At 45.2% G+C, this 17643-nt stretch overlaps 6 protein-coding genes across 9 annotated transcripts; 3 read left to right on the top strand and 3 right to left on the bottom strand.

Annotated features, from left to right (window-relative positions):
• Positions 1-253: 253 nt before the first annotated feature.
• On the bottom strand, positions 254-7208 carry LOC117137225 (small RNA 2'-O-methyltransferase). The gene is made up of 3 exons (XM_033298582.1): positions 6956-7208; positions 1484-1653; positions 254-1388 (listed from the first exon to the last, which is right to left on the bottom strand). The coding sequence occupies exons 1-3, from the start codon at positions 7175-7177 to the stop codon at positions 605-607; spliced, it is 1176 nt and encodes a 391-aa protein (XP_033154473.1). The 5' UTR covers positions 7178-7208; the 3' UTR covers positions 254-604.
• LOC117137224 lies at positions 1958-6915 on the top strand. Of its 4 annotated transcripts, none has more exons than XM_033298578.1 (6): positions 1958-2102; positions 2847-2930; positions 2996-3391; positions 3453-3608; positions 3663-5644; positions 5772-6915. In XM_033298578.1, the coding sequence occupies exons 3-6, from the start codon at positions 3004-3006 to the stop codon at positions 6264-6266; spliced, it is 3021 nt and encodes a 1006-aa protein (XP_033154469.1). In that variant the 5' UTR covers positions 1958-2102; positions 2847-2930; positions 2996-3003; the 3' UTR covers positions 6267-6915. The 4 variants fall into 4 exon arrangements, with proteins under 4 accessions (XP_033154469.1, XP_033154471.1, XP_033154472.1 ...); XM_033298580.1 differs by having other exon boundaries at positions 2984-3391; XM_033298581.1 differs by having other exon boundaries at positions 2847-3391; positions 3672-5644.
• An 896-nt stretch (positions 7209-8104) lies between the features above and the next one.
• Positions 8105-9543, top strand: LOC117136624. Its single transcript, XM_033297613.1, has 2 exons — positions 8105-8554; positions 8684-9543. The coding sequence occupies exons 1-2, from the start codon at positions 8278-8280 to the stop codon at positions 9526-9528; spliced, it is 1122 nt and encodes a 373-aa protein (XP_033153504.1). The 5' UTR covers positions 8105-8277; the 3' UTR covers positions 9529-9543.
• Positions 9544-9603: 60 nt separating this feature from the next.
• On the bottom strand, positions 9604-12323 carry LOC117136623 (SET and MYND domain-containing protein 4). Its single transcript, XM_033297612.1, has 3 exons — positions 11750-12323; positions 10553-11676; positions 9604-10409 (listed from the first exon to the last, which is right to left on the bottom strand). Exons 1-3 carry the CDS (start codon positions 12011-12013, stop codon positions 10076-10078), a joined length of 1722 nt encoding a protein of 573 aa, XP_033153503.1. The 5' UTR covers positions 12014-12323; the 3' UTR covers positions 9604-10075.
• Positions 12324-12697: 374 nt separating this feature from the next.
• LOC117137853 (S-phase kinase-associated protein 1) lies at positions 12698-13627 on the top strand. Its single transcript, XM_033299563.1, has 2 exons — positions 12698-12954; positions 13013-13627. The coding sequence occupies exon 2, from the start codon at positions 13015-13017 to the stop codon at positions 13501-13503; it is 489 nt and encodes a 162-aa protein (XP_033155454.1). The 5' UTR covers positions 12698-12954; positions 13013-13014; the 3' UTR covers positions 13504-13627.
• Positions 13602-14192, bottom strand: LOC117137854. The gene has a single exon (XM_033299564.1). The coding sequence runs from the start codon at positions 14074-14076 to the stop codon at positions 13777-13779; it is 300 nt and encodes a 99-aa protein (XP_033155455.1). The 5' UTR covers positions 14077-14192; the 3' UTR covers positions 13602-13776.
• Between the last annotated feature and the right edge of the window lie 3451 nt (positions 14193-17643).

The following is a 17643-nucleotide window of genomic DNA, read 5'->3' as shown; positions in this document are numbered from 1 at the left end:
GCCACAGCGAGACAGACGACGCGGCGTCATAGTCATCATCTTGGCGGCAAGGCAACCCCAATTTTCGCAGCGATTTGTGCACTGAAAGTGGTCAGCTGGGGGAGGAGTGGTCACCCATGTTCTGGGAAACCCACCCGCACCCCCGATGATGCACTCAAAATGTCAACATATTGTCAGTTAACACAACTTGTGGGTATTGGTTTGTTATAAAGTCTTAAAAGGAATTAATGACCCAAAAAAAATGCAGAAGTTAGATGATTTGCAAATGTTATTCATAGTCCAAAAGAATTAATACAACGAGAGATCCTAACAAGATTATTGTAATATCAGCTTGCAGTTCTTACACTTATTGTGTATCAGCTTATTGAAATATGGGTTTTTATGCTCACTATCGAAATACAACCGTTTAATTTAAGCTTAGTTGATGTTCGTAAATCTAAATTCTAGACTAAAGTTTGAATACCGATCTTCGGTTTGTCAAGAATTCATTATTGTTAATAAAAAATGATTTGGAAATTTGTAATGCACAAACGAGAGTTTGAAATGGTGTTATTAATTTGGTTAAATATATACTAGTTTTAATCGTATCGTAGTTAATCGTATCTTATGATTCGGGTTCTTGATCCCAGCATTCCTCCTCTCGTTCCTGGTCGACTAAAGCAGCATCCTGGGAGGAACGATTAGAAAACTCGTATGGCTCAGACCATTCCGATTCCTCATCGGAATTAACTATTAAAACACACTCGTTCTCTACTTTTAGATTATTTTCCAGTAGCAGTTCCTCGATAAGTTCTTTGGTGGCACCCACGTGTTCTAGGCGATCCAATAAGACAGCAATAGGCATAATACAAGTGTCCTGGTAAGTATCCTCCTCAATCTCTGAGGATTTGAAATGTCTTTTGAAGCGCTGAAGCTCCATTTCCACTTCGGTCCAGAGCTTCTCCTTCTCGGTGCGCGTATCCACATAAAATGGATACTCCACGGCATGAAGAAGCTTGTAGGGAGTTGATTCCCTATCGATATTGGGGTTGCTAACCAACGGGTTAACCAACTGCATCTCCAGCATATCCTTGCGAACGAATATGGCTATCTGTGAAACGTGGCCCACGGACTCGTATTCCTTGGGCGGATTACCCACTCCCGTAAGGGAAAACATGTAGTTCGGGTACTTCTCCACAATGCCCAAACACCAATTCTTGAACTCATCGCGTGACCACTCGAACTTGTGATCCTCGTGGCGAAAACCATTTGGCAACAGCGGATTGAACCGCGTAAATATAACGTTAAAGTCCGAGTTTGGCGTGCTGAAGACTACCAATTTCGGTTGCATGAAACCAAAAATATTGACTGGAATTTTGGCCAATACATCGTCGTAAACGTGCTCGATTCTGAAATGAAAACATTAAATACTTATAGAATTGTGGGTTACAATGTAAAAAGTAATAATTTAAAATGGATGTGGTTTAAACAATAAGAAACTTACAGTTCGATTGCGATAACAGCGTCGGTGTCCCTCAATTCTTCCGAAGAATCTGCCACATTCCCCTGCATAATTTGAACTTTTAGAGGACTCGCACGACTCCGTATGTAATCGGAAACAAGTGGATTAACGCTGGTTAAGTTTCTCATGAGCAAGGACTTGTCGATGTCCACCTGCGAGTAAATTGAGTATTTAAAAAAAACCGTCATTTCAAGGAAACAAATGGGACTGGAACGAGCAAAATTTATGATTTGAATTCAGCACAGTACTGAATATTATGTAGATAACTTATGAAGGTGTAAGAAGGGTTTTAAACTATTTAAATGGTGAAATGTTGTATTACTTTAAATTAAAATAAGTTAACTTCGATTTTTATATTAAATAAAATACAATTAAGTTGATAATGCACCTTTCTCACAATTAAAGAATACGGTCACTCTGAAAAACAGCACTTACATCTCTCCCTACGGTCACACCACAAAACTGCGTGTCTGTGTGTGTGTGTCCGTAGCAGTGCACAGGAAGAATGTGTAATTGTTACGAAAAGCCAAATGGATGCGAAATTGTACTGCAAAGCATGTTGTGAGAGTGCAATAGTACACCGTTGCACCAAGTGAAAAGTGTAAGCATTGCGAATCAAGCGCCCAACCAAACGCAAACAGTGAAAAACATCCAAACACTTGGAACGGGTCAAAAGAAAACGTAGAAAAACAAGAAGAAGAGAACGAGTAATACGTGAGAAAAATACATACTGAAAACTCAATTCGACTTTTCAGCCCATGAGCAAATGGTTGGCGCACGAAAAGCGTTGAATTCAAAGAGCAACCGAATAAATGTGTCAGCATTTAATTCTTTGCTTTATAATGCCGGCCAGATAATCGATTTTTTTCGGGACCTCGGCATGTTTGTATGTCGTGTTGTTTGTGTTTCCAGACATGGTGGTGCGTTCGCGTTTGTTTGTGTTTGTATTCGTGCCCCCGGACGCGCACCAGGCTAGTTCACTTTGCAACACTGCAACATAGCAGAAGAACGAAAATATGCACATGAATTTTAGTAAAAACAAGAAATGAAAGAATTACTTGTTCCAATAGTGCAATTTGCAATAAAAAAGTACTCGGTCGTACTCCGTGTAATCGTGGGCTGAACTCGTACACTTAAAATGACTGAGGTGTTGCCTAACACTGCACGGCAAACAATTAAAAATAAGTGTGATAAAAACGGACTTGAGGCAAACAAAAAAAAAAAACAAAACAACGAAATTCCCTCGCATATTTATCAGTTTTAGTTTGAATAGATGCCACAATACTGGACTCATAACCTAAAAATAGATATCTAACACCCATCAATCTTCTTCTTTCATCAGCAGTTGAATGAGAATCACAGTCGAAAGCGGAATCACACAAAAACAAAAGACTTTGCATACAATAATATCAAACAAGATATCCTAAACGTGAGTATCAAATACCAGAAACTTACGAAAAGTGCCACCGAAAATCGGCTAAGGATCCTCTCCAGCTGCCGCGATGGGCAAGCGCCTCCAATTGGAGCGCCCGACCACGGATCGCAGTGCTCGCAAGCGAAAGCGTTCTGCGGTCAAGGCCGCCGAGAAACGCCAGCGCTTGAGTGGCGGTTCCAGCAGCGCCAACGGCTTCGAGTTCCACGAGAACGACGATGAGGAGTCCTGTTCCTCGGCAGGATCTGCTGCCGGCACTGAGGCTGATCCCCCCACACTACTGCACACCCCGCAAGCACGCAGTCTGCTCTTGACGGGAGCCAGCATTGCCAGCGATCACAACAACTCCAGTGTGATGGAGTCACCGCGCCCGGTCTACACGCTCCGACCTTCGGTGGTCAACGGAACCATTCTGAGAGATGTGCTCTCCAAGGCCTGGCGCTTGGGCCGACCCATAGGTAAGTGCACTAAAAGGAGCAATTATGTTTTTTAAGAGAATAAACGAACCATTTGTTTCAGGAAAGGGCAACTTTGGCGAGATCTTCCTAGCCTCGGACGACACTGTTTGCCCTGCCAGCTCGGAGACAGCCAAGTACGTGGTCAAAATTGAACCGCATTCAAATGGGCCTCTGTTTGTTGAGATTCACTGTCTGATCAACACATCCCGGAACAATGGTATGCTTTGGAAATACTCAGCATTGTCACATTTGTATCCTTACACATTTTAAGATTTATCAGATGTCGCAGAAGATGCTGCAAGCCTGCCAGCCCCACAGACGCATGTCCTCAGCAGGGGACCGCCCTCCGGAATTCCCAGCTTTATTGCGTCGGGCACCCACTATTTTGGAGACGTTCGCTACCGCTTTCTGGTGCTGCCGCGCTTCGATCGCGATCTGCACTCGCTGATCAAGAACTCAAGAGTGCAGCAGAAGTCACTCCTAGTGCTCGCCGTACACATCATCAATGTCCTAGAGAATCTGCACGACAAGGGTTACTGTCATAATGACATTAAGGCACAGAATTTGATGGTGTCCAAGTGCAAGTACCTTAGGAGGCAGGCAGTGCCCAAGGGTAATGGCTACGAGGATCACTACGAGGAGAAGCAGCAGACCACGGACAGTGGCAACAGCTCAGAGCAGGAGACCAACGACGATGACTACTTCCTGAAGAGAGAAAAGTTCGCGCTGAAAAAAATTGTCGATATTAAGCAGGATGAAGACGAAGACGACGAGGACTTCGATGATGGCGCCACGTCGAACAGCAACAATAGCAACAGCCTAGACGTCTTCCAAACTCCAGTGAACAAAAAGCGATCCGTACGCAATGCAGTCCAGTTCAGCGGCTCCAATCCAGTGCGCGCTTGCCGTCGTGAAAAGCGCAACTCCATGTACGAGGAGATGGTTAAATCGCACTATTTGCGACCCACCAAGCGGATTAGTTATCGCGAGGAGTTTAACGAAGATGGCTACCCCAAGGAAACAGCGGAAAATAGCGATGAATCGCCTGAATCGTCTGATAACGAGTCAGATGAATTTATTCCCCCCTCGACCCGTCGCCCCACTATTAAAAGGGGCAGAAGCGTTCAGATAGCCACACCAAAAAAGTCTCCGGTTTCGACGCGGGTCAGCCGCCAGGATAAGGTAAAGAAGGAACCGAACGGTGATCAAAAACTACGCAGCAGGGGCAGCAAGCACGTGGACAGCAACCCGACGGAGTACAAATTCCTGCCCACTGAGGAGGAGCATGTGTTTCTTATCGACTTCGGCCTGGCGTCTAAGTTCCAAGATCGCGGAGTTCATCGCCCTTTTATCATGGATCAGCGCAGGGCGCACGACGGAACGCTAGAGTTTACGTCCCGTGACGCCCACCTGGGTGCCCATTCGCGACGAAGTGATCTGGAGTGCCTAGGCTACAACCTGTTGTACTGGTCCGAGGGTTATCTGCCGTGGAAGGACGTGGCGCAGCAGCAGCAGCAGGAGAAAGTGCATCGCGCTAAGGAGCTGTTTATGACGGATGTGCCGGAGATGCTGCGACAGTTTTATGGAAAGCAAGTTCCTAAATATCTGGGAGAGTTCCTGCTGCAGATCGGTCAGCTGGCCTACCAAGAGCGACCCAACTACGAGCGCTACCGCAAAATCTTTAAGCGCGAGTACCAGCGCCTGGGTTACGATCCCAATCAAATGCGTTTGAGCAGCGACGAGATCCTCCGCACCTGTGTCTCCACCAAGGACGTGGTGGATGGCAGCAAGTGTGACATCTTCGAGCTGAACAACAAGGCAGCCGTGAATGTGATGCGAAACTCAACGCTAAGCACTCCGTTCCAGGAGCACTCACTTACGAACCGCGTATCGCCCAAAAATCTGCGTTCCAAGTCGAATAAGAAAACGACGAAAAAGAAGTTTTCGTGGGCGGAGGTGCTATCACAGGATCCTGATCAAATAGCCCGCGAACGGGCAGTGAAGGAGTTTGAGCGGGAGGAGACCATCTGCCCGCTGGAATCCCGTCTTCCAAGGCGCTACGAAGGTAAACCCACTTACGCGATACTAGACATGGAGCAGCGGCGTCGCGAAAAGGGATTGCTTGTCCAGGAGCATAATGAGAAGGAGGAGGAGGAGGCAGACGAAGACGAAGACGATGAAGAGGAGAACCAGGAGGCAATGGATGTTGAGCAACAGGAGGATGAAGAGGCGGCAGATAGCGAAGAAGGCGAGGTAAAATTCATAAAATAATATATATAAACCAGTTAACAAAAGATGAGCAACGAGTATTTCGGTTGGACGAGTTTTTTGGCGAAGTTTCAAAAGAACTGTTATAATAATATTTATTTATTTAATACAGGATGAATCGGATAGATCAATGGAGGACAGTGACTGCTCCGATCATTCCCAGAAACGTGCGCGTGGTCGCCCCAAGGGCACCCACCGGAAGCAAACCACCAGCAGGCAGACCCAGTCCCAGCAGAACCAGCAGCCGGTGAAGGTCCATCGCGGAGTGGGTCGTCCGGTCAAGAACTCGGGCGTCGTCAGACTGGCCGCCGGAGCCGTTAGCAAGAACCGCACTACGCCGCTATCGGCAGTGGCCAGTAACAAACGTGGCTGCGCCACACGCAAGGAGAATTCCACTCTGGCATCGGCCACCGGCGAGGGAGAGCGAAAGCTGAAGTCAGGCCGTACGCGCAGAGCTCTTTATAAGACTGAACCCAAACACGGCGAGCACGATGCGGAGAATAACTCGAGTCTGCTCGTTGTGCAGAACCTGTACGGCGAATACGATGACGAGAACAACTACGGCAAGGGGCGGAGTGTCCACTCGTCCAGGCACTGTCGCAAATAATTGCCAGATGACACTTAGGAATAGGGACTATAGACGGATCATTAGCAAGTCGGACGACGAAGGAAACAGAACAGAACAGAACGGAACGGAAAATAATAAATCTAAATTCGCTTTCAAGTACAGGACAGATCCTACTTATAATCATACTTCGGACCTGTCGGCAGGCGAGGCATGGACTCGAACTAGTGAGACCGACAACATGTTGTGTAATTTTGGTTTTTAAACATTTTATCGATAGGTTGACATAAGGTTTTTTGATTGGCACTCTCAGCTCCATAGGGAAGATGTTGTTGAATTATCCATTATAGCATGTACGAGTAGTCCCCAGATGTAAGAGATGTTTATATGTTTAGCAGGTGCACAGGAGCAGTGCGCCATTGGCCTTGATAGGAAATCCTTGATTTTTAGTATATTACATTTATTTTCGAGTTTTGTGTTAGTTTCGTTAGGCTATCAACTACCATATTATAGACCACATGTACGACTCGTTTCACCCACATTTCATGCAGCCAGGTACATACTCTCCTCAAAAAGTATTTAATATAACTAGATAATGGTTATTTCATAAAAACAATAAAAGTCTAAGCTAGGATATGCGTGTATAAACAGCAGCGGAAATAAACTAGAATTGTATTTCCTTAACAATCAACTTGTGCCTGTTTCATTTCCAGTCGAAGTCAAGCTCTTACCAGTCCAATATGTTCTATTGTCTCAATGCGACGCATTAGCTGGAAGAAGCGCATCTCGGCACAGCCGAACTCCACGACCTTCTTGATCTGATCCTTCCAGCGGGCGTCCTCCATGATCTGGATCGTGGCGCAGTATCGCTGCTCGTACACCGGCGGATCGAAGGTAATGCCGGTTTCAGTCATTTTGGTCAAGGACCCGCAAATAAACTTGTGCGAAAACATTGCGCGTTTTGTTAGAGTGACCAATGGAATCAGTGGCGAAAATCTTACTGCCTTTGGAAAACTATCCAGAACTTTGCTATCTGTATATCGATAGGTTCTGTTTTCAAAAAAGGGGCGGCCATTTTAAGTATCGAATCTATTTGTCCTATTTCTGTAGGAAATATCATATCATAAATACCTAACCATAAATATTTTTAATTGTTTTTAACGCCTTTCTAGGATACGAATCCAATTTGGTATTTTCGATAGTTCTTGTTTTGAAAATTTATGCATTGAAATCTTCAGGATTCTAATATTTTACTCAATTATATATGTAAATATCTTGCTGGTGGATACTATTTAAATTGACGATCTTTTTCCAATTGCTATGTAGTAAATTTCAATACCACCTTCATTATGGTAATCAGTGTAGCTTTTGTGGTATGGGAATCACGCAATTTCCGGCATCCTTTCCGGACGACCTTCGCTGCAGGTGCTTGCCTCCCATTCGCACTGGAACTTGGTGGTAGACCTCACCAACCATCAACCACCAACCACTCCACCCGGTCATCGAATTAGCAGACAGGTCTGCTGGTCGTGGGAGCGTTCCATCCTGCTGTGATGGACATACCTATAATATGGTAAGCGCTTTAACTTTTCAACCTGCTGCCATAATTTCCAGGCTAATTGCCATTGCCCTGCGCTTGAAATGGAAATTTACAAATCAATAAAATTTATTGCCCGGTGCTGGTGGCGGTTAGTCCTTCCCACCATGGCTGCCATAATTATACACGGCCTGTCCTGTCGCCACGGACTGACTTTCGTTATTGTTTGCACTGAAAGACGTTGCCGAGGCTCTCATAAAGCCATCAAATGCGAAAGGACACTGGAAAAAAACCCCAAAAGATACATGGTAAAGGTCAACTTATATTGTATATTTATGACCAACGGCCTTTTAAAATATACTCATATACATTAGTTTTATTATTGGTTACTCAAAAAATGAAGTAAGATTACATATTAAAGAAATATTTCTGATTACCCCGAATAATCAAGTTGGGATTTTTAGCTCTTTATAACCGATGTTATACGAAACGATTACGTATTTGTTTTCCGTGTAAATGGGGGCCGGTAGTCCGCACGGAAACCGAAAATCCAATAACGGTTTTGGGTTCCGAGCCTTGCGTGCTCCACGAAGTCATCGGTTTTCCAGTTTAGTTCGCAATCGCCGCCCGTGCCATCGAGTAGCCCGTCAAACGATGGCCAACTTCAGTCCGCACCAGCTGTCGAATCCCCGGGCCAATGTCTTCATCCTGGTAAATCTCGGTTGCGAGATGCTCTACGTGATCGATCAGCGGCTGAAGGCGCAGCAGATTGCACAGGACAAGTCGGTTCAGGGTAAGAAATCCCGTCAATCCTTGCAAACTTTGGTAAAGGTTAATGTTCAAGTCTTGGAGCCTTTTACATAGCTATATGCTTTAATTCAAATAAAAAGGTTTAAAATAGACTATATATATCTTCCTTCAGTTATCCACGATGTGACTTCTGTGCTGCTGGAACCAAAGTTTATAGACTCGCTCCTAAACGGATCGAAACACAACAGTGCGCAGCTTTTGACTGCCGAGCACTGCAAGTTTATGCTGAACGACATTGCCACCTGCTCCTTGATGCGACTCGACGAGCAGTCTATGTCCAAGCTGTGGAATCTGATGACCATGGTCTACAAGTGGCAGCTGTTCGTTTCCCGCTATCAGCACCACCTGCTGGAGATTACTTTTCGGCACTTGGAGGCGATCAACAGGTTGTATCCGGATGCCAAACGGCACATGCTGATTGACTTCACGAAGAACACGCTGCTGGACTTTTGGAATGCCAGCGGTGAGGATGCGCAGCTGTCCATCTACCAGACGAATCGGGCCTGGCTGCAGTGCTTTAACACAAAGATATCGCTTCTGATTCGCATGGGCTTTCAGGCCATGGACGGTAGTTTCATCAGGGACGTGGATCAGGATTACTACGCGGAGTACGTTGAGTCAGCCGGCGATAATATCTATGCGAAGAGTGCCGAGCAGCGGGAGCGCCAACAGCGAGAGCCCAACAGCATGGATCAACTGGCAGCTCAGCTGAACATAAATCCGCCGCAAAGCGAGGATCTGCAGCCCATCAACGCCCGCCAGTTCCAGCAGCAGTTCGAGCAGGCTTTCGGCAATGTGCTCTTCAATGACACAGCGGACAGCTCCGCTGGCTGCGAGTTTGTCCAGCTGCAGCCTACGACATCGGCATCATCCCCGGAAAAGGTGGCGACGACCATGTCGCGGGGAGGATCCTTGCTGAACCAGAACCTGCTGGACTTGTACAGCAAAATGCCTTGAAGCCAAAGTCACTTCTTTTTGAAAATATTTATTTCTGCTTCAGTTGGTTTTTGTAAAATAATTATAAAAACGACGTAGGCTGCATAGTTATTCTTTGTTTGTTTGTTTGTTTTCATCGAAGACATTGTTGTGATCAAAAAATAAATCAACTTTAGAATATTCAACTTGCAAATTGTTGTGAAATGTGTGGTGTGCGTTGTGGACGTTGTGTGGGTGTGGTGGGCGCTGCGTTGGTGTGGTGGGCGTTGTGCGGGTGTGGTGGGCATTGTGCGGGTGTGGTGGGCTTTGTGTAGGTGTGGTGTGCGGTAAAATATAATCAAAGGTCGAAAATGTACAATTACAAATATAAAAGTTAAGGGCATGCTCCCTCCCATCGCGCTGCTGCCTGCGCTACAGACTTATGGCAACAACATGTATGTATAATCAATTACTCTCCTCGATTTGTGTGTCTCGCTTTTAATACGCTGTCTCCAGTCAAAGTTAGCAAAGGAAAAGTTCGTCCGTGTTGGTTGTGTGGGTTGGTTGGTTTTTCAGCGGCAGGATCCGATTACATCTTGGCCTTGAGCGGCACTGCGTCCGCCATGATATGCAGGGCCATCTTTAGGCACTCCTCCGCGGAGCTAATCTGCTCGCACGGATAGGCGTCACCGTATTGCGTGAGGAAGTCGCAGTACTTTCGATAGTTGCTCACCGCGAAATCATAGTTGTAGGAGCTCAGTGCCACTTCCGTGTCATCGGTCACCGATGGCACCGTCGGCTTGTGCGGCATCATTCCGAACATAGGGTAGTTCAGCTCGCAGGCCTCGCATTTGCAGTCGAAGCGGTACTGCAATGACAGCCTTTTCAAACGCTGCTCCTTGCTGCTGATTACGAAGTGAGCACTGAAATGTTGGATATCCATTAGTTTTAGTATTTGGAGAGAGCTGCAGTGACTTGGACCCCTATTAACTTGAACTGAAGTGTACTTATGAGGATAGTCCTAACTGCATTTTGGTGTGCTCAGAATGCTTTGGTTACTACTTACCCGTAGTTGTCGTAGAGCACATTTCCCGCCTTAATAGGCCGCAGGATGAACATGTACGCCTTGGTGCCCTCGTATATCCTTACAGTATTCGGCGAACAAGAGTGATTCAAGAGCGAGAGGAAGGCGTATGCCCCAGACGAGTGCGTCTGGTCGTCCTTGGTCTCGTTAACCTGCTCGACCAGGTCGATGCCGTGCATATTCGAGGGAGATGTCTGCAGATGTCGGAACAGGAGGTCCGTGAAGAAGTTCACGCCTTCTTCGCCGCCCACATATTCTTTGACCGGTGTGTATTCGATTATAAAGTGCTTAAGCACAGCACAGACCACGGAGCGCTGGAAGAGATCAGATACGGAGCGCAGGTGCTGGTTCGTCACCAGTCCATGGATGGCCCGGTACTGCTCCTCCGGCGTCAGCTCGTTGTAGTTGAGGTCAAAGGCGCACTTGCCCTGGTTCTGCTCCTGCTCACAGAAGTCAATTAGCTCCTCGATGCTGGGAAAGATGTTCAGCGCGAAGAGTGTGGTGCGCAGGGCGATACAGTGGATCTTGTTGAACATGCGGTTCAGAAGGTCAATGATGGGACACTCGAAGCGGTGATAGGTTTGCATGGCAATCGACTTGCACTCCTCGGAGCAGAACATCGTGGAACAGCAGCTGTTGCAGGGTATGAGGGTCAGGTAGTTCTCCCGCTTGCAGGTGGCACACCGAATGTATCGCATGGGCGTCAACAGTGTGGAGCAGAAGGGCTCCTCCACGCACACAAGATCCCCGACGACCAAATCTCGATTGGTCACCACAAAGCGACCCTCGGCGGATGTTTCGCGCAACTCCAAACAGTCGGCGATGAAGGGCACCTGGGCATGCGGTTCGAAACTGAGCTTAAACTCATAGGGCACCACATCCGGCGGTTGCTGATCGAGTAGCTGTTGGCAGTCCCTTTCCCGCTTGTCCAGCTTGTGGCTCAGTCTCGCCGGATAGTTGGCCTGCCTTGCCAGCTCGATATTGTCCAGGCATTGCCGGTAGCGCTTCCACTCGAATAGTACCGCCGACCGATTAGCATAACCGATGGACAGGTGCTCCGAGTTCGGTTCGGCATAGCAGATGCTTTTGTTGTACAGCTCTAGAGCCTGAAACGAGTCGCAGGGATTAGCTAGAGACTAGAGACTGGGAAAGGTTTGGCGATTGAGGGGCATTGATTACCTTAAAGTAATTCCTATTCTTGAGCGAAAACTGCTCGTTGCCCAGCATACGGAACTCCACGCTCCGCTTGTTGCACTTGTCCTCCCGTAGCGTTACATTCAGGAATATCTTTTCAATGTACTTGAAGTCAATAAGAGCGCGCAGCACGAAGTCAACCTTGCGATGGTTCTCTTTCAGCTCGTTGAACTTGCCGGATATGATGCCGATCAGCTTCCAGTCCTGCAGCTTCTTTATCAGATCTTCGAACACGTCGTACACGTTCATCTCTTGTGCGGGGTAGTTTCGGAAGTCCTGGAAATTTCTCCGGATCGGATTGAACCTGATCGGATAGCTTCGGATCCTTTGGTCCGGTCCGCGTGTCGACGCCGCCGCCTGTTTTTTTCAGCCGGAAAAAAGCTTCGTTTGGCCCACTACCGGTGCCGCGATTTCTTTAGCTGGCGCAAGTACTGACCGCTAATTAGCGAATTCACGGGCGATTTATATTCGGAAATATTGTAATTATGCACACGGCTATTTTAATGTTATTTTTTTGACAATCCGCTGGAAGCAGTGTGGAGTATAGCCTGCGAATATATAACCCAGAATGGTGTGAAATGTACTAAAAAATGCCGCAAGTTGACTGCTTACACTAGCCGCGACACAAACCCTTGCCCCAGCTTAAAATTGCTTACAAAAATATTTTAAATTTGAAATTCATTAAATGAAAACAGGATAACTACTAACAATAAGGTCAGAATTTAATAGGTTTCTGTTTAAATGATACAACCTCCAGCACTCTTGAATAGTGCCTGAATATATAAATTATAATTTAAAAAAAAGTATATAACTGAGCTTTTGCTTACCGCTAGTTGTCACAGTGTCTCCACACTTTTAATAATAGTAACAGGCGCCATCTTTAAAACCCGTTTCGAATATGTGCACACTGGCGGCCGTTTCACTACTGAATTTCCTCTTCAACTACGACATTCTACGTTTTCTAAGAATCCGGGGAATTATTGGCAGCCAAGTTGTTTATTTAAAAAACGCCCTGTTCTCAGGCGGCCGCCGCACTAGTCCGGTTCAAGTTGAAGGCAAGGGAATATTATTTTTAGCCAGTAGGCCACAGCTAAGTGACATCGTGTTGTGTCTAAAAATTTTGTTTGGCTGCGTCTGCAAATAAATCAAACCCATTTCGTATTAAATCTTGGGATCAAAATCAGCTAGAGGTGTGTACGAGTAATATTAAAAATATAGATATAAGTAAATAGAAAAATTTGTTTGCAGAGATGCCCATCATTCGGCTGGAGTCTGCGGACAAGGAGATCTTCGACACGGATCAGGAGATCGCCAAGTGCTCGGAAACGATTCGCATTGCAATAGAGGATATGGGCGATGAGAGCGACAACAGTGTGCTGCCTTTGCCGAATGTCAACTCGCTGATCTTGAAGAAAGTGCTCCACTGGGCCACCTACCACAAGGACGATCCCGTGGTTACCGAGGAGGTTGAGAACAAGGAGAAGCGCACGGATGACATCTCATCCTGGGACGCTGACTTTCTCAAAGTGGACCAGGGCACGCTGTTCGAACTGATCCTCGCGGCCAACTACCTGAATATCCAGGGTCTGCTCGACGTCACCTGCAAGACGGTGGCCAATATGATCAAGGGCAAGTCGCCGCAGGACATTCGCGACACCTTCGCCATCCAGAATGACTTTCTGCCACAGGAGGAGGAACAGGTGCGCAAGGAGAACGAGTGGTGTGAGGATAAAGCTTAAATTTTTTGTTTAATCAACGTTTCAATTAAGATAGTTAGCTGATCATGTTTAAAGCGTCAGCAATTGTTCTTTTGGGTTAATTAAATAAAATATTATGCTTTAATGCTGGCAAGTTCTCTTGAATGTGAACATATGTAACAATGGAATTAATAACAAAACGTTTAATGTAATTTACAGTATTCTTTAATTTGGAATTTACATTTGATTTAGTTAATGTAGTTTAATGTAGTGGCGACCTCCATGAGCACAATGGCATCCGCCAGATTGGTCACTTCATTCGGAATAACTAACAGATGTGCGGTCGATGGTGCCCAAACTTAGCAGCAATCGGAAGACGAGGAGGGCGATAACCACTTTGAAGACGACTCGTACGCAGGACATCAACAGTCGGAAGCCGAAAGCTATTGCGTAGAACGTAGCCCCCAGGAGCAGCACGTATGCGATCAGATCGCCCAGAACGGAGTACATGGACGAGTTCCTGTAGACACATTCAAGGAACAGCGTGCCGCATCGTTCGCCATGTTCCCAGCCGAGCTGCTGCCGTCCGTTGACGCTAATGCAGCTTTCCTTCATGTTGAGACTGTTGTATGAGCTGGATAAGCCGGCAAATGGAACATTTGCCAACAAAACAAATCTTCCAGTTGCGAAAATCAGCTGTCTAGTGTGACCGCATTTCGATCGTAGTGGCAGCACTGCATGTTTTCAAAACATCGAGGTATGAGAAATGGATACAATTTGATACCCGTTACTCGTAGAGTAAAAGGGATACTAGATTCGTTGAAAAGTATGTATCAGGCAGAAGGAAGCGTTTCCGACCATATAAAGTATATATATTCTTGATTCTGTCTGTACGTCCTTATGAATGTCGCGATCTCAGTAACAATAGATCCTAGAGGGTTGAGATTAAGATTGAGATTAAAACGGAGTAAATCGATCTGTCAAAAATAAGCTTGGATTTAACAGATTTAGTGTGCGCAAATTACATAGACATTGAAGTCCTGACCCAAATATCACGAACTTCTAGCGGCTCTAAATTGGGACTTGGCTAACTATCGATAGCCCAAAACTGTTCCGCGACAAAGATTAAATCTAAAGGCAACTGCTTTTATAAGTAAAAGGTATGTGATAGTCTGTAATACAAAATTAAAAAAAATTTTATTTTTCTAATATAAAAATGAATTATAGCTAAGAAAACATAAAAATACATAATTCTTTTTATTAAATATAAAAAACTTTTTGCTTAATGCTTGGCATCGGCGGGAAGTCAAAAATATTCTAAAAATAAATCAATATCTAAGTAAGTTCTAAAATAAACCGCACTTTATCAATAAATGCTGTTTCACTTCTCACAACGAGAAGCAAAAGCGAACAAATGTATGAAAGTTTTTGAATTCAGCAGCATGTGGTTGCAACCGCGCAGCTAATTAATGCAAATAATGTCAAAAATAAAATGCTGCTTAAACAATAATGTATGCAGTATAGGTGCTTTTGCAAATTGTGGTTTGTTCTCTGGATAACTTGCATGAAAATCTGATTACTAAGACAAACTGCTATGTCGCACTGATGATTTCTTTCTCGGGTTATCAACGTGCCGAAAGCCAGGGTCTTGAAGAGAACCTGGCTATAAATTGTAATGTCGACCTTTCAACTTCGGCGCTGTGCATTGAACTGTCTGAAAATTTGTTAAATCCCAGGGATTCTCCAGGGAATGGCTGCCGTGCAAAACGATACCTGAAACTGATGCTTCAAAAATGAAAAGGAATACAATCACGACAGGTGAACGAGCAATTTTTGTTTCTTAGAGCTCATTCGGTTCAACGTACTGCACCTACTATTTGCGGGCAAATTTAAAATTAAATAGCAGTCAAATCGCCCACCCACCAGCTTATAAATGTGAAAAATGGCGCAAAGTAGGGTCTTTTATGTATATACATATGTACTTATTCCTTACAGACGGTGGGTGGGAAACCACGACCCAAAATGCTTGAGATCATGGCGATTTAACCAAAAATTCAGTTTCACTGTTCTTTCTGTCAACCTGTTATTAGCCATGCTCTTTGCCATGCAACTATATGGAAAAGTGGACACTGGACAAAGGACGTGGGCGGAAAGTGCAAACAGATGTCCAACTGGGCTGCAACTGCACTCTGGACTAGAAACGAAACTTCAGGGAACTGAACTCGACTTGATGCAACTGACAGGCTGACTTTGACACAAAGCCCAGGAGGACGGGCTCTGGGTCTATAAATAAGGCACGACCCCACGACCATGTAACCATGTGGTGACAGTGATGCCAACGCACTATATAATTCATTGGGTTGCACAGTTCCAAGTTGGAAAGACAGCTAATACGTTGATTAACAGCACTGGACCTGGTCACCCGGGAGTAAAGTATGCCAGATAAGCCGTTAGTTTTAATCTTGAATTTTGGAAAGATCAAGAAGCTTAAACGCTGTACGCAAGCTTAAGATCCTTTAAAAATGTGTTGTATAGCAGACTGTGCCAACTAACTTTGCTTAAAATCGTACGTCTTTAGAAGAACTTCACTTATATTACGAAAGAGATAATTACATTCCATCGAAAACTCCGTAATACATATGTATGTACATAGACACCGTTAGATTCTTTGATTGGAAAGAACTGGAAATTTTTGCCCCATTTTGGAAAAAGCGGTAACCACAATCTGTTGAGATTTGTGTGTCCTTTGAGTCTATTAGACTTCTTTGGATTTTCTGAGCATCTCCGTTTGCTGGCCCAAGCCAGTTGGTCTGATTCTGTGTGTCCGAGGGTGTTGTAAGTGCAACAACTGTGTCACGCCTTGTTTCTGTGAACGACAAAGCGCAGAATAGTGTGTACGAAATACAAAATATTTCATTCCGACTGCGACGGGGAAGCATGGCCACAATCTGCTAGAGCCAGCTTGTTATTATTATTTCTTTTGCTTTTGTTGCTGGCTTCATAAAAGTGTTGTCTTCTGTTGTCCACGTGTGTTTGCCTCTTTGTCTGTCTGTCTGTTTGTTTGTTTGCTTGTTTGTTTCGCCGGCATTTCCTGTTGCTCGTTCGACTTCTGGCTGAGCGTTTCCGGTTCCTTTCATTTGCTATTCCACCCATAAACGAACGCCCGCTTTCGCTTCCACATCATTTTGACCCGCTCTGGATATTCCTCGCTCGGCAGCTTTATGCTTGACAAATTCCTAGAAATCCCTTAATATTTAATATTTAAAGCACACGGAGTTCCCGAACAGATTTAATCTGTGGGTGTGTGCATATGCCAGCCTCACCATTGCCATTTTCATCGGGAACTCTACATTCCGTTGACACCTTTCGTTGTTTTTCCATCTGCAGTGCAGTACACTGACCAAAAACACAAAAGTTGTCGGTTAAGATTCATATGATATACTGGATAACTGCGTATGGGGTATAAAATTATATATATATTATAATATATAATATTATATTGATGGGGCTGTCCAGTGTTCAAATATCTTCGAACACTTCCATTGGCTGAGGGACGTGTATCTTATATAAAAGCTACAATAATTAACGTACCAAACTTGTTGATAATAGCGTTTAATTAAGATGTGAGTTACAAAGCTATTCCTTTGCAGTATTGTCACAATTTTCTGCAGTGCTCTTGCACTTTGCTACCCATTTTGGCCCACTTCACCTGGGAGAGCGACACGTGTCACCTGTAAAGTGCATCGGATCCGGCAGCCACATCTTTAGCAACTCAGAGCTGACCTTTTCGCGACGGAAGACTCTCGAGTACCGAGTATCCAAGTATCTGAGTATCCGAGTCTGTTGCTTGCCGAGGGCAAAGTCATTTGACATAGTCAACTTGTTTTTAATTAATGAGCACGCCGAAAAAACGCGCATAAAATTGCTTTGCGTCCCGGGCGTAGAGCTTCAACTTGAGGTGGCGGGAAGCAACAGGTGGAAAGGGTTCTCCCACAGGAAGTGGCCGTAAGGAGCCACTCGAAAATATTCGAGGGCCGAAGCAAAGTTTTCGCCTGGCAGACTGCGGGGAAAAATGGGCGAAGAAATAAAGGATGGCTGGCGGGCATAGGAAAATAACAAGAAGCCCAAGAACAAACAAAAGGGCCACAGGTCCAAAGGATACGAGTGTATCCTTTTGGGCTC

This window comes from Drosophila mauritiana, chromosome 2R (genome assembly GCF_004382145.1).
Source record: "Drosophila mauritiana strain mau12 chromosome 2R, ASM438214v1, whole genome shotgun sequence".
NCBI classification, from domain to species: Eukaryota; Metazoa; Arthropoda; class Insecta; order Diptera; family Drosophilidae; genus Drosophila; species Drosophila mauritiana.
The sequence above is the reverse complement of the archived record's forward strand: the minus strand, read 5'-3'. Positions and strand labels throughout refer to the sequence as shown.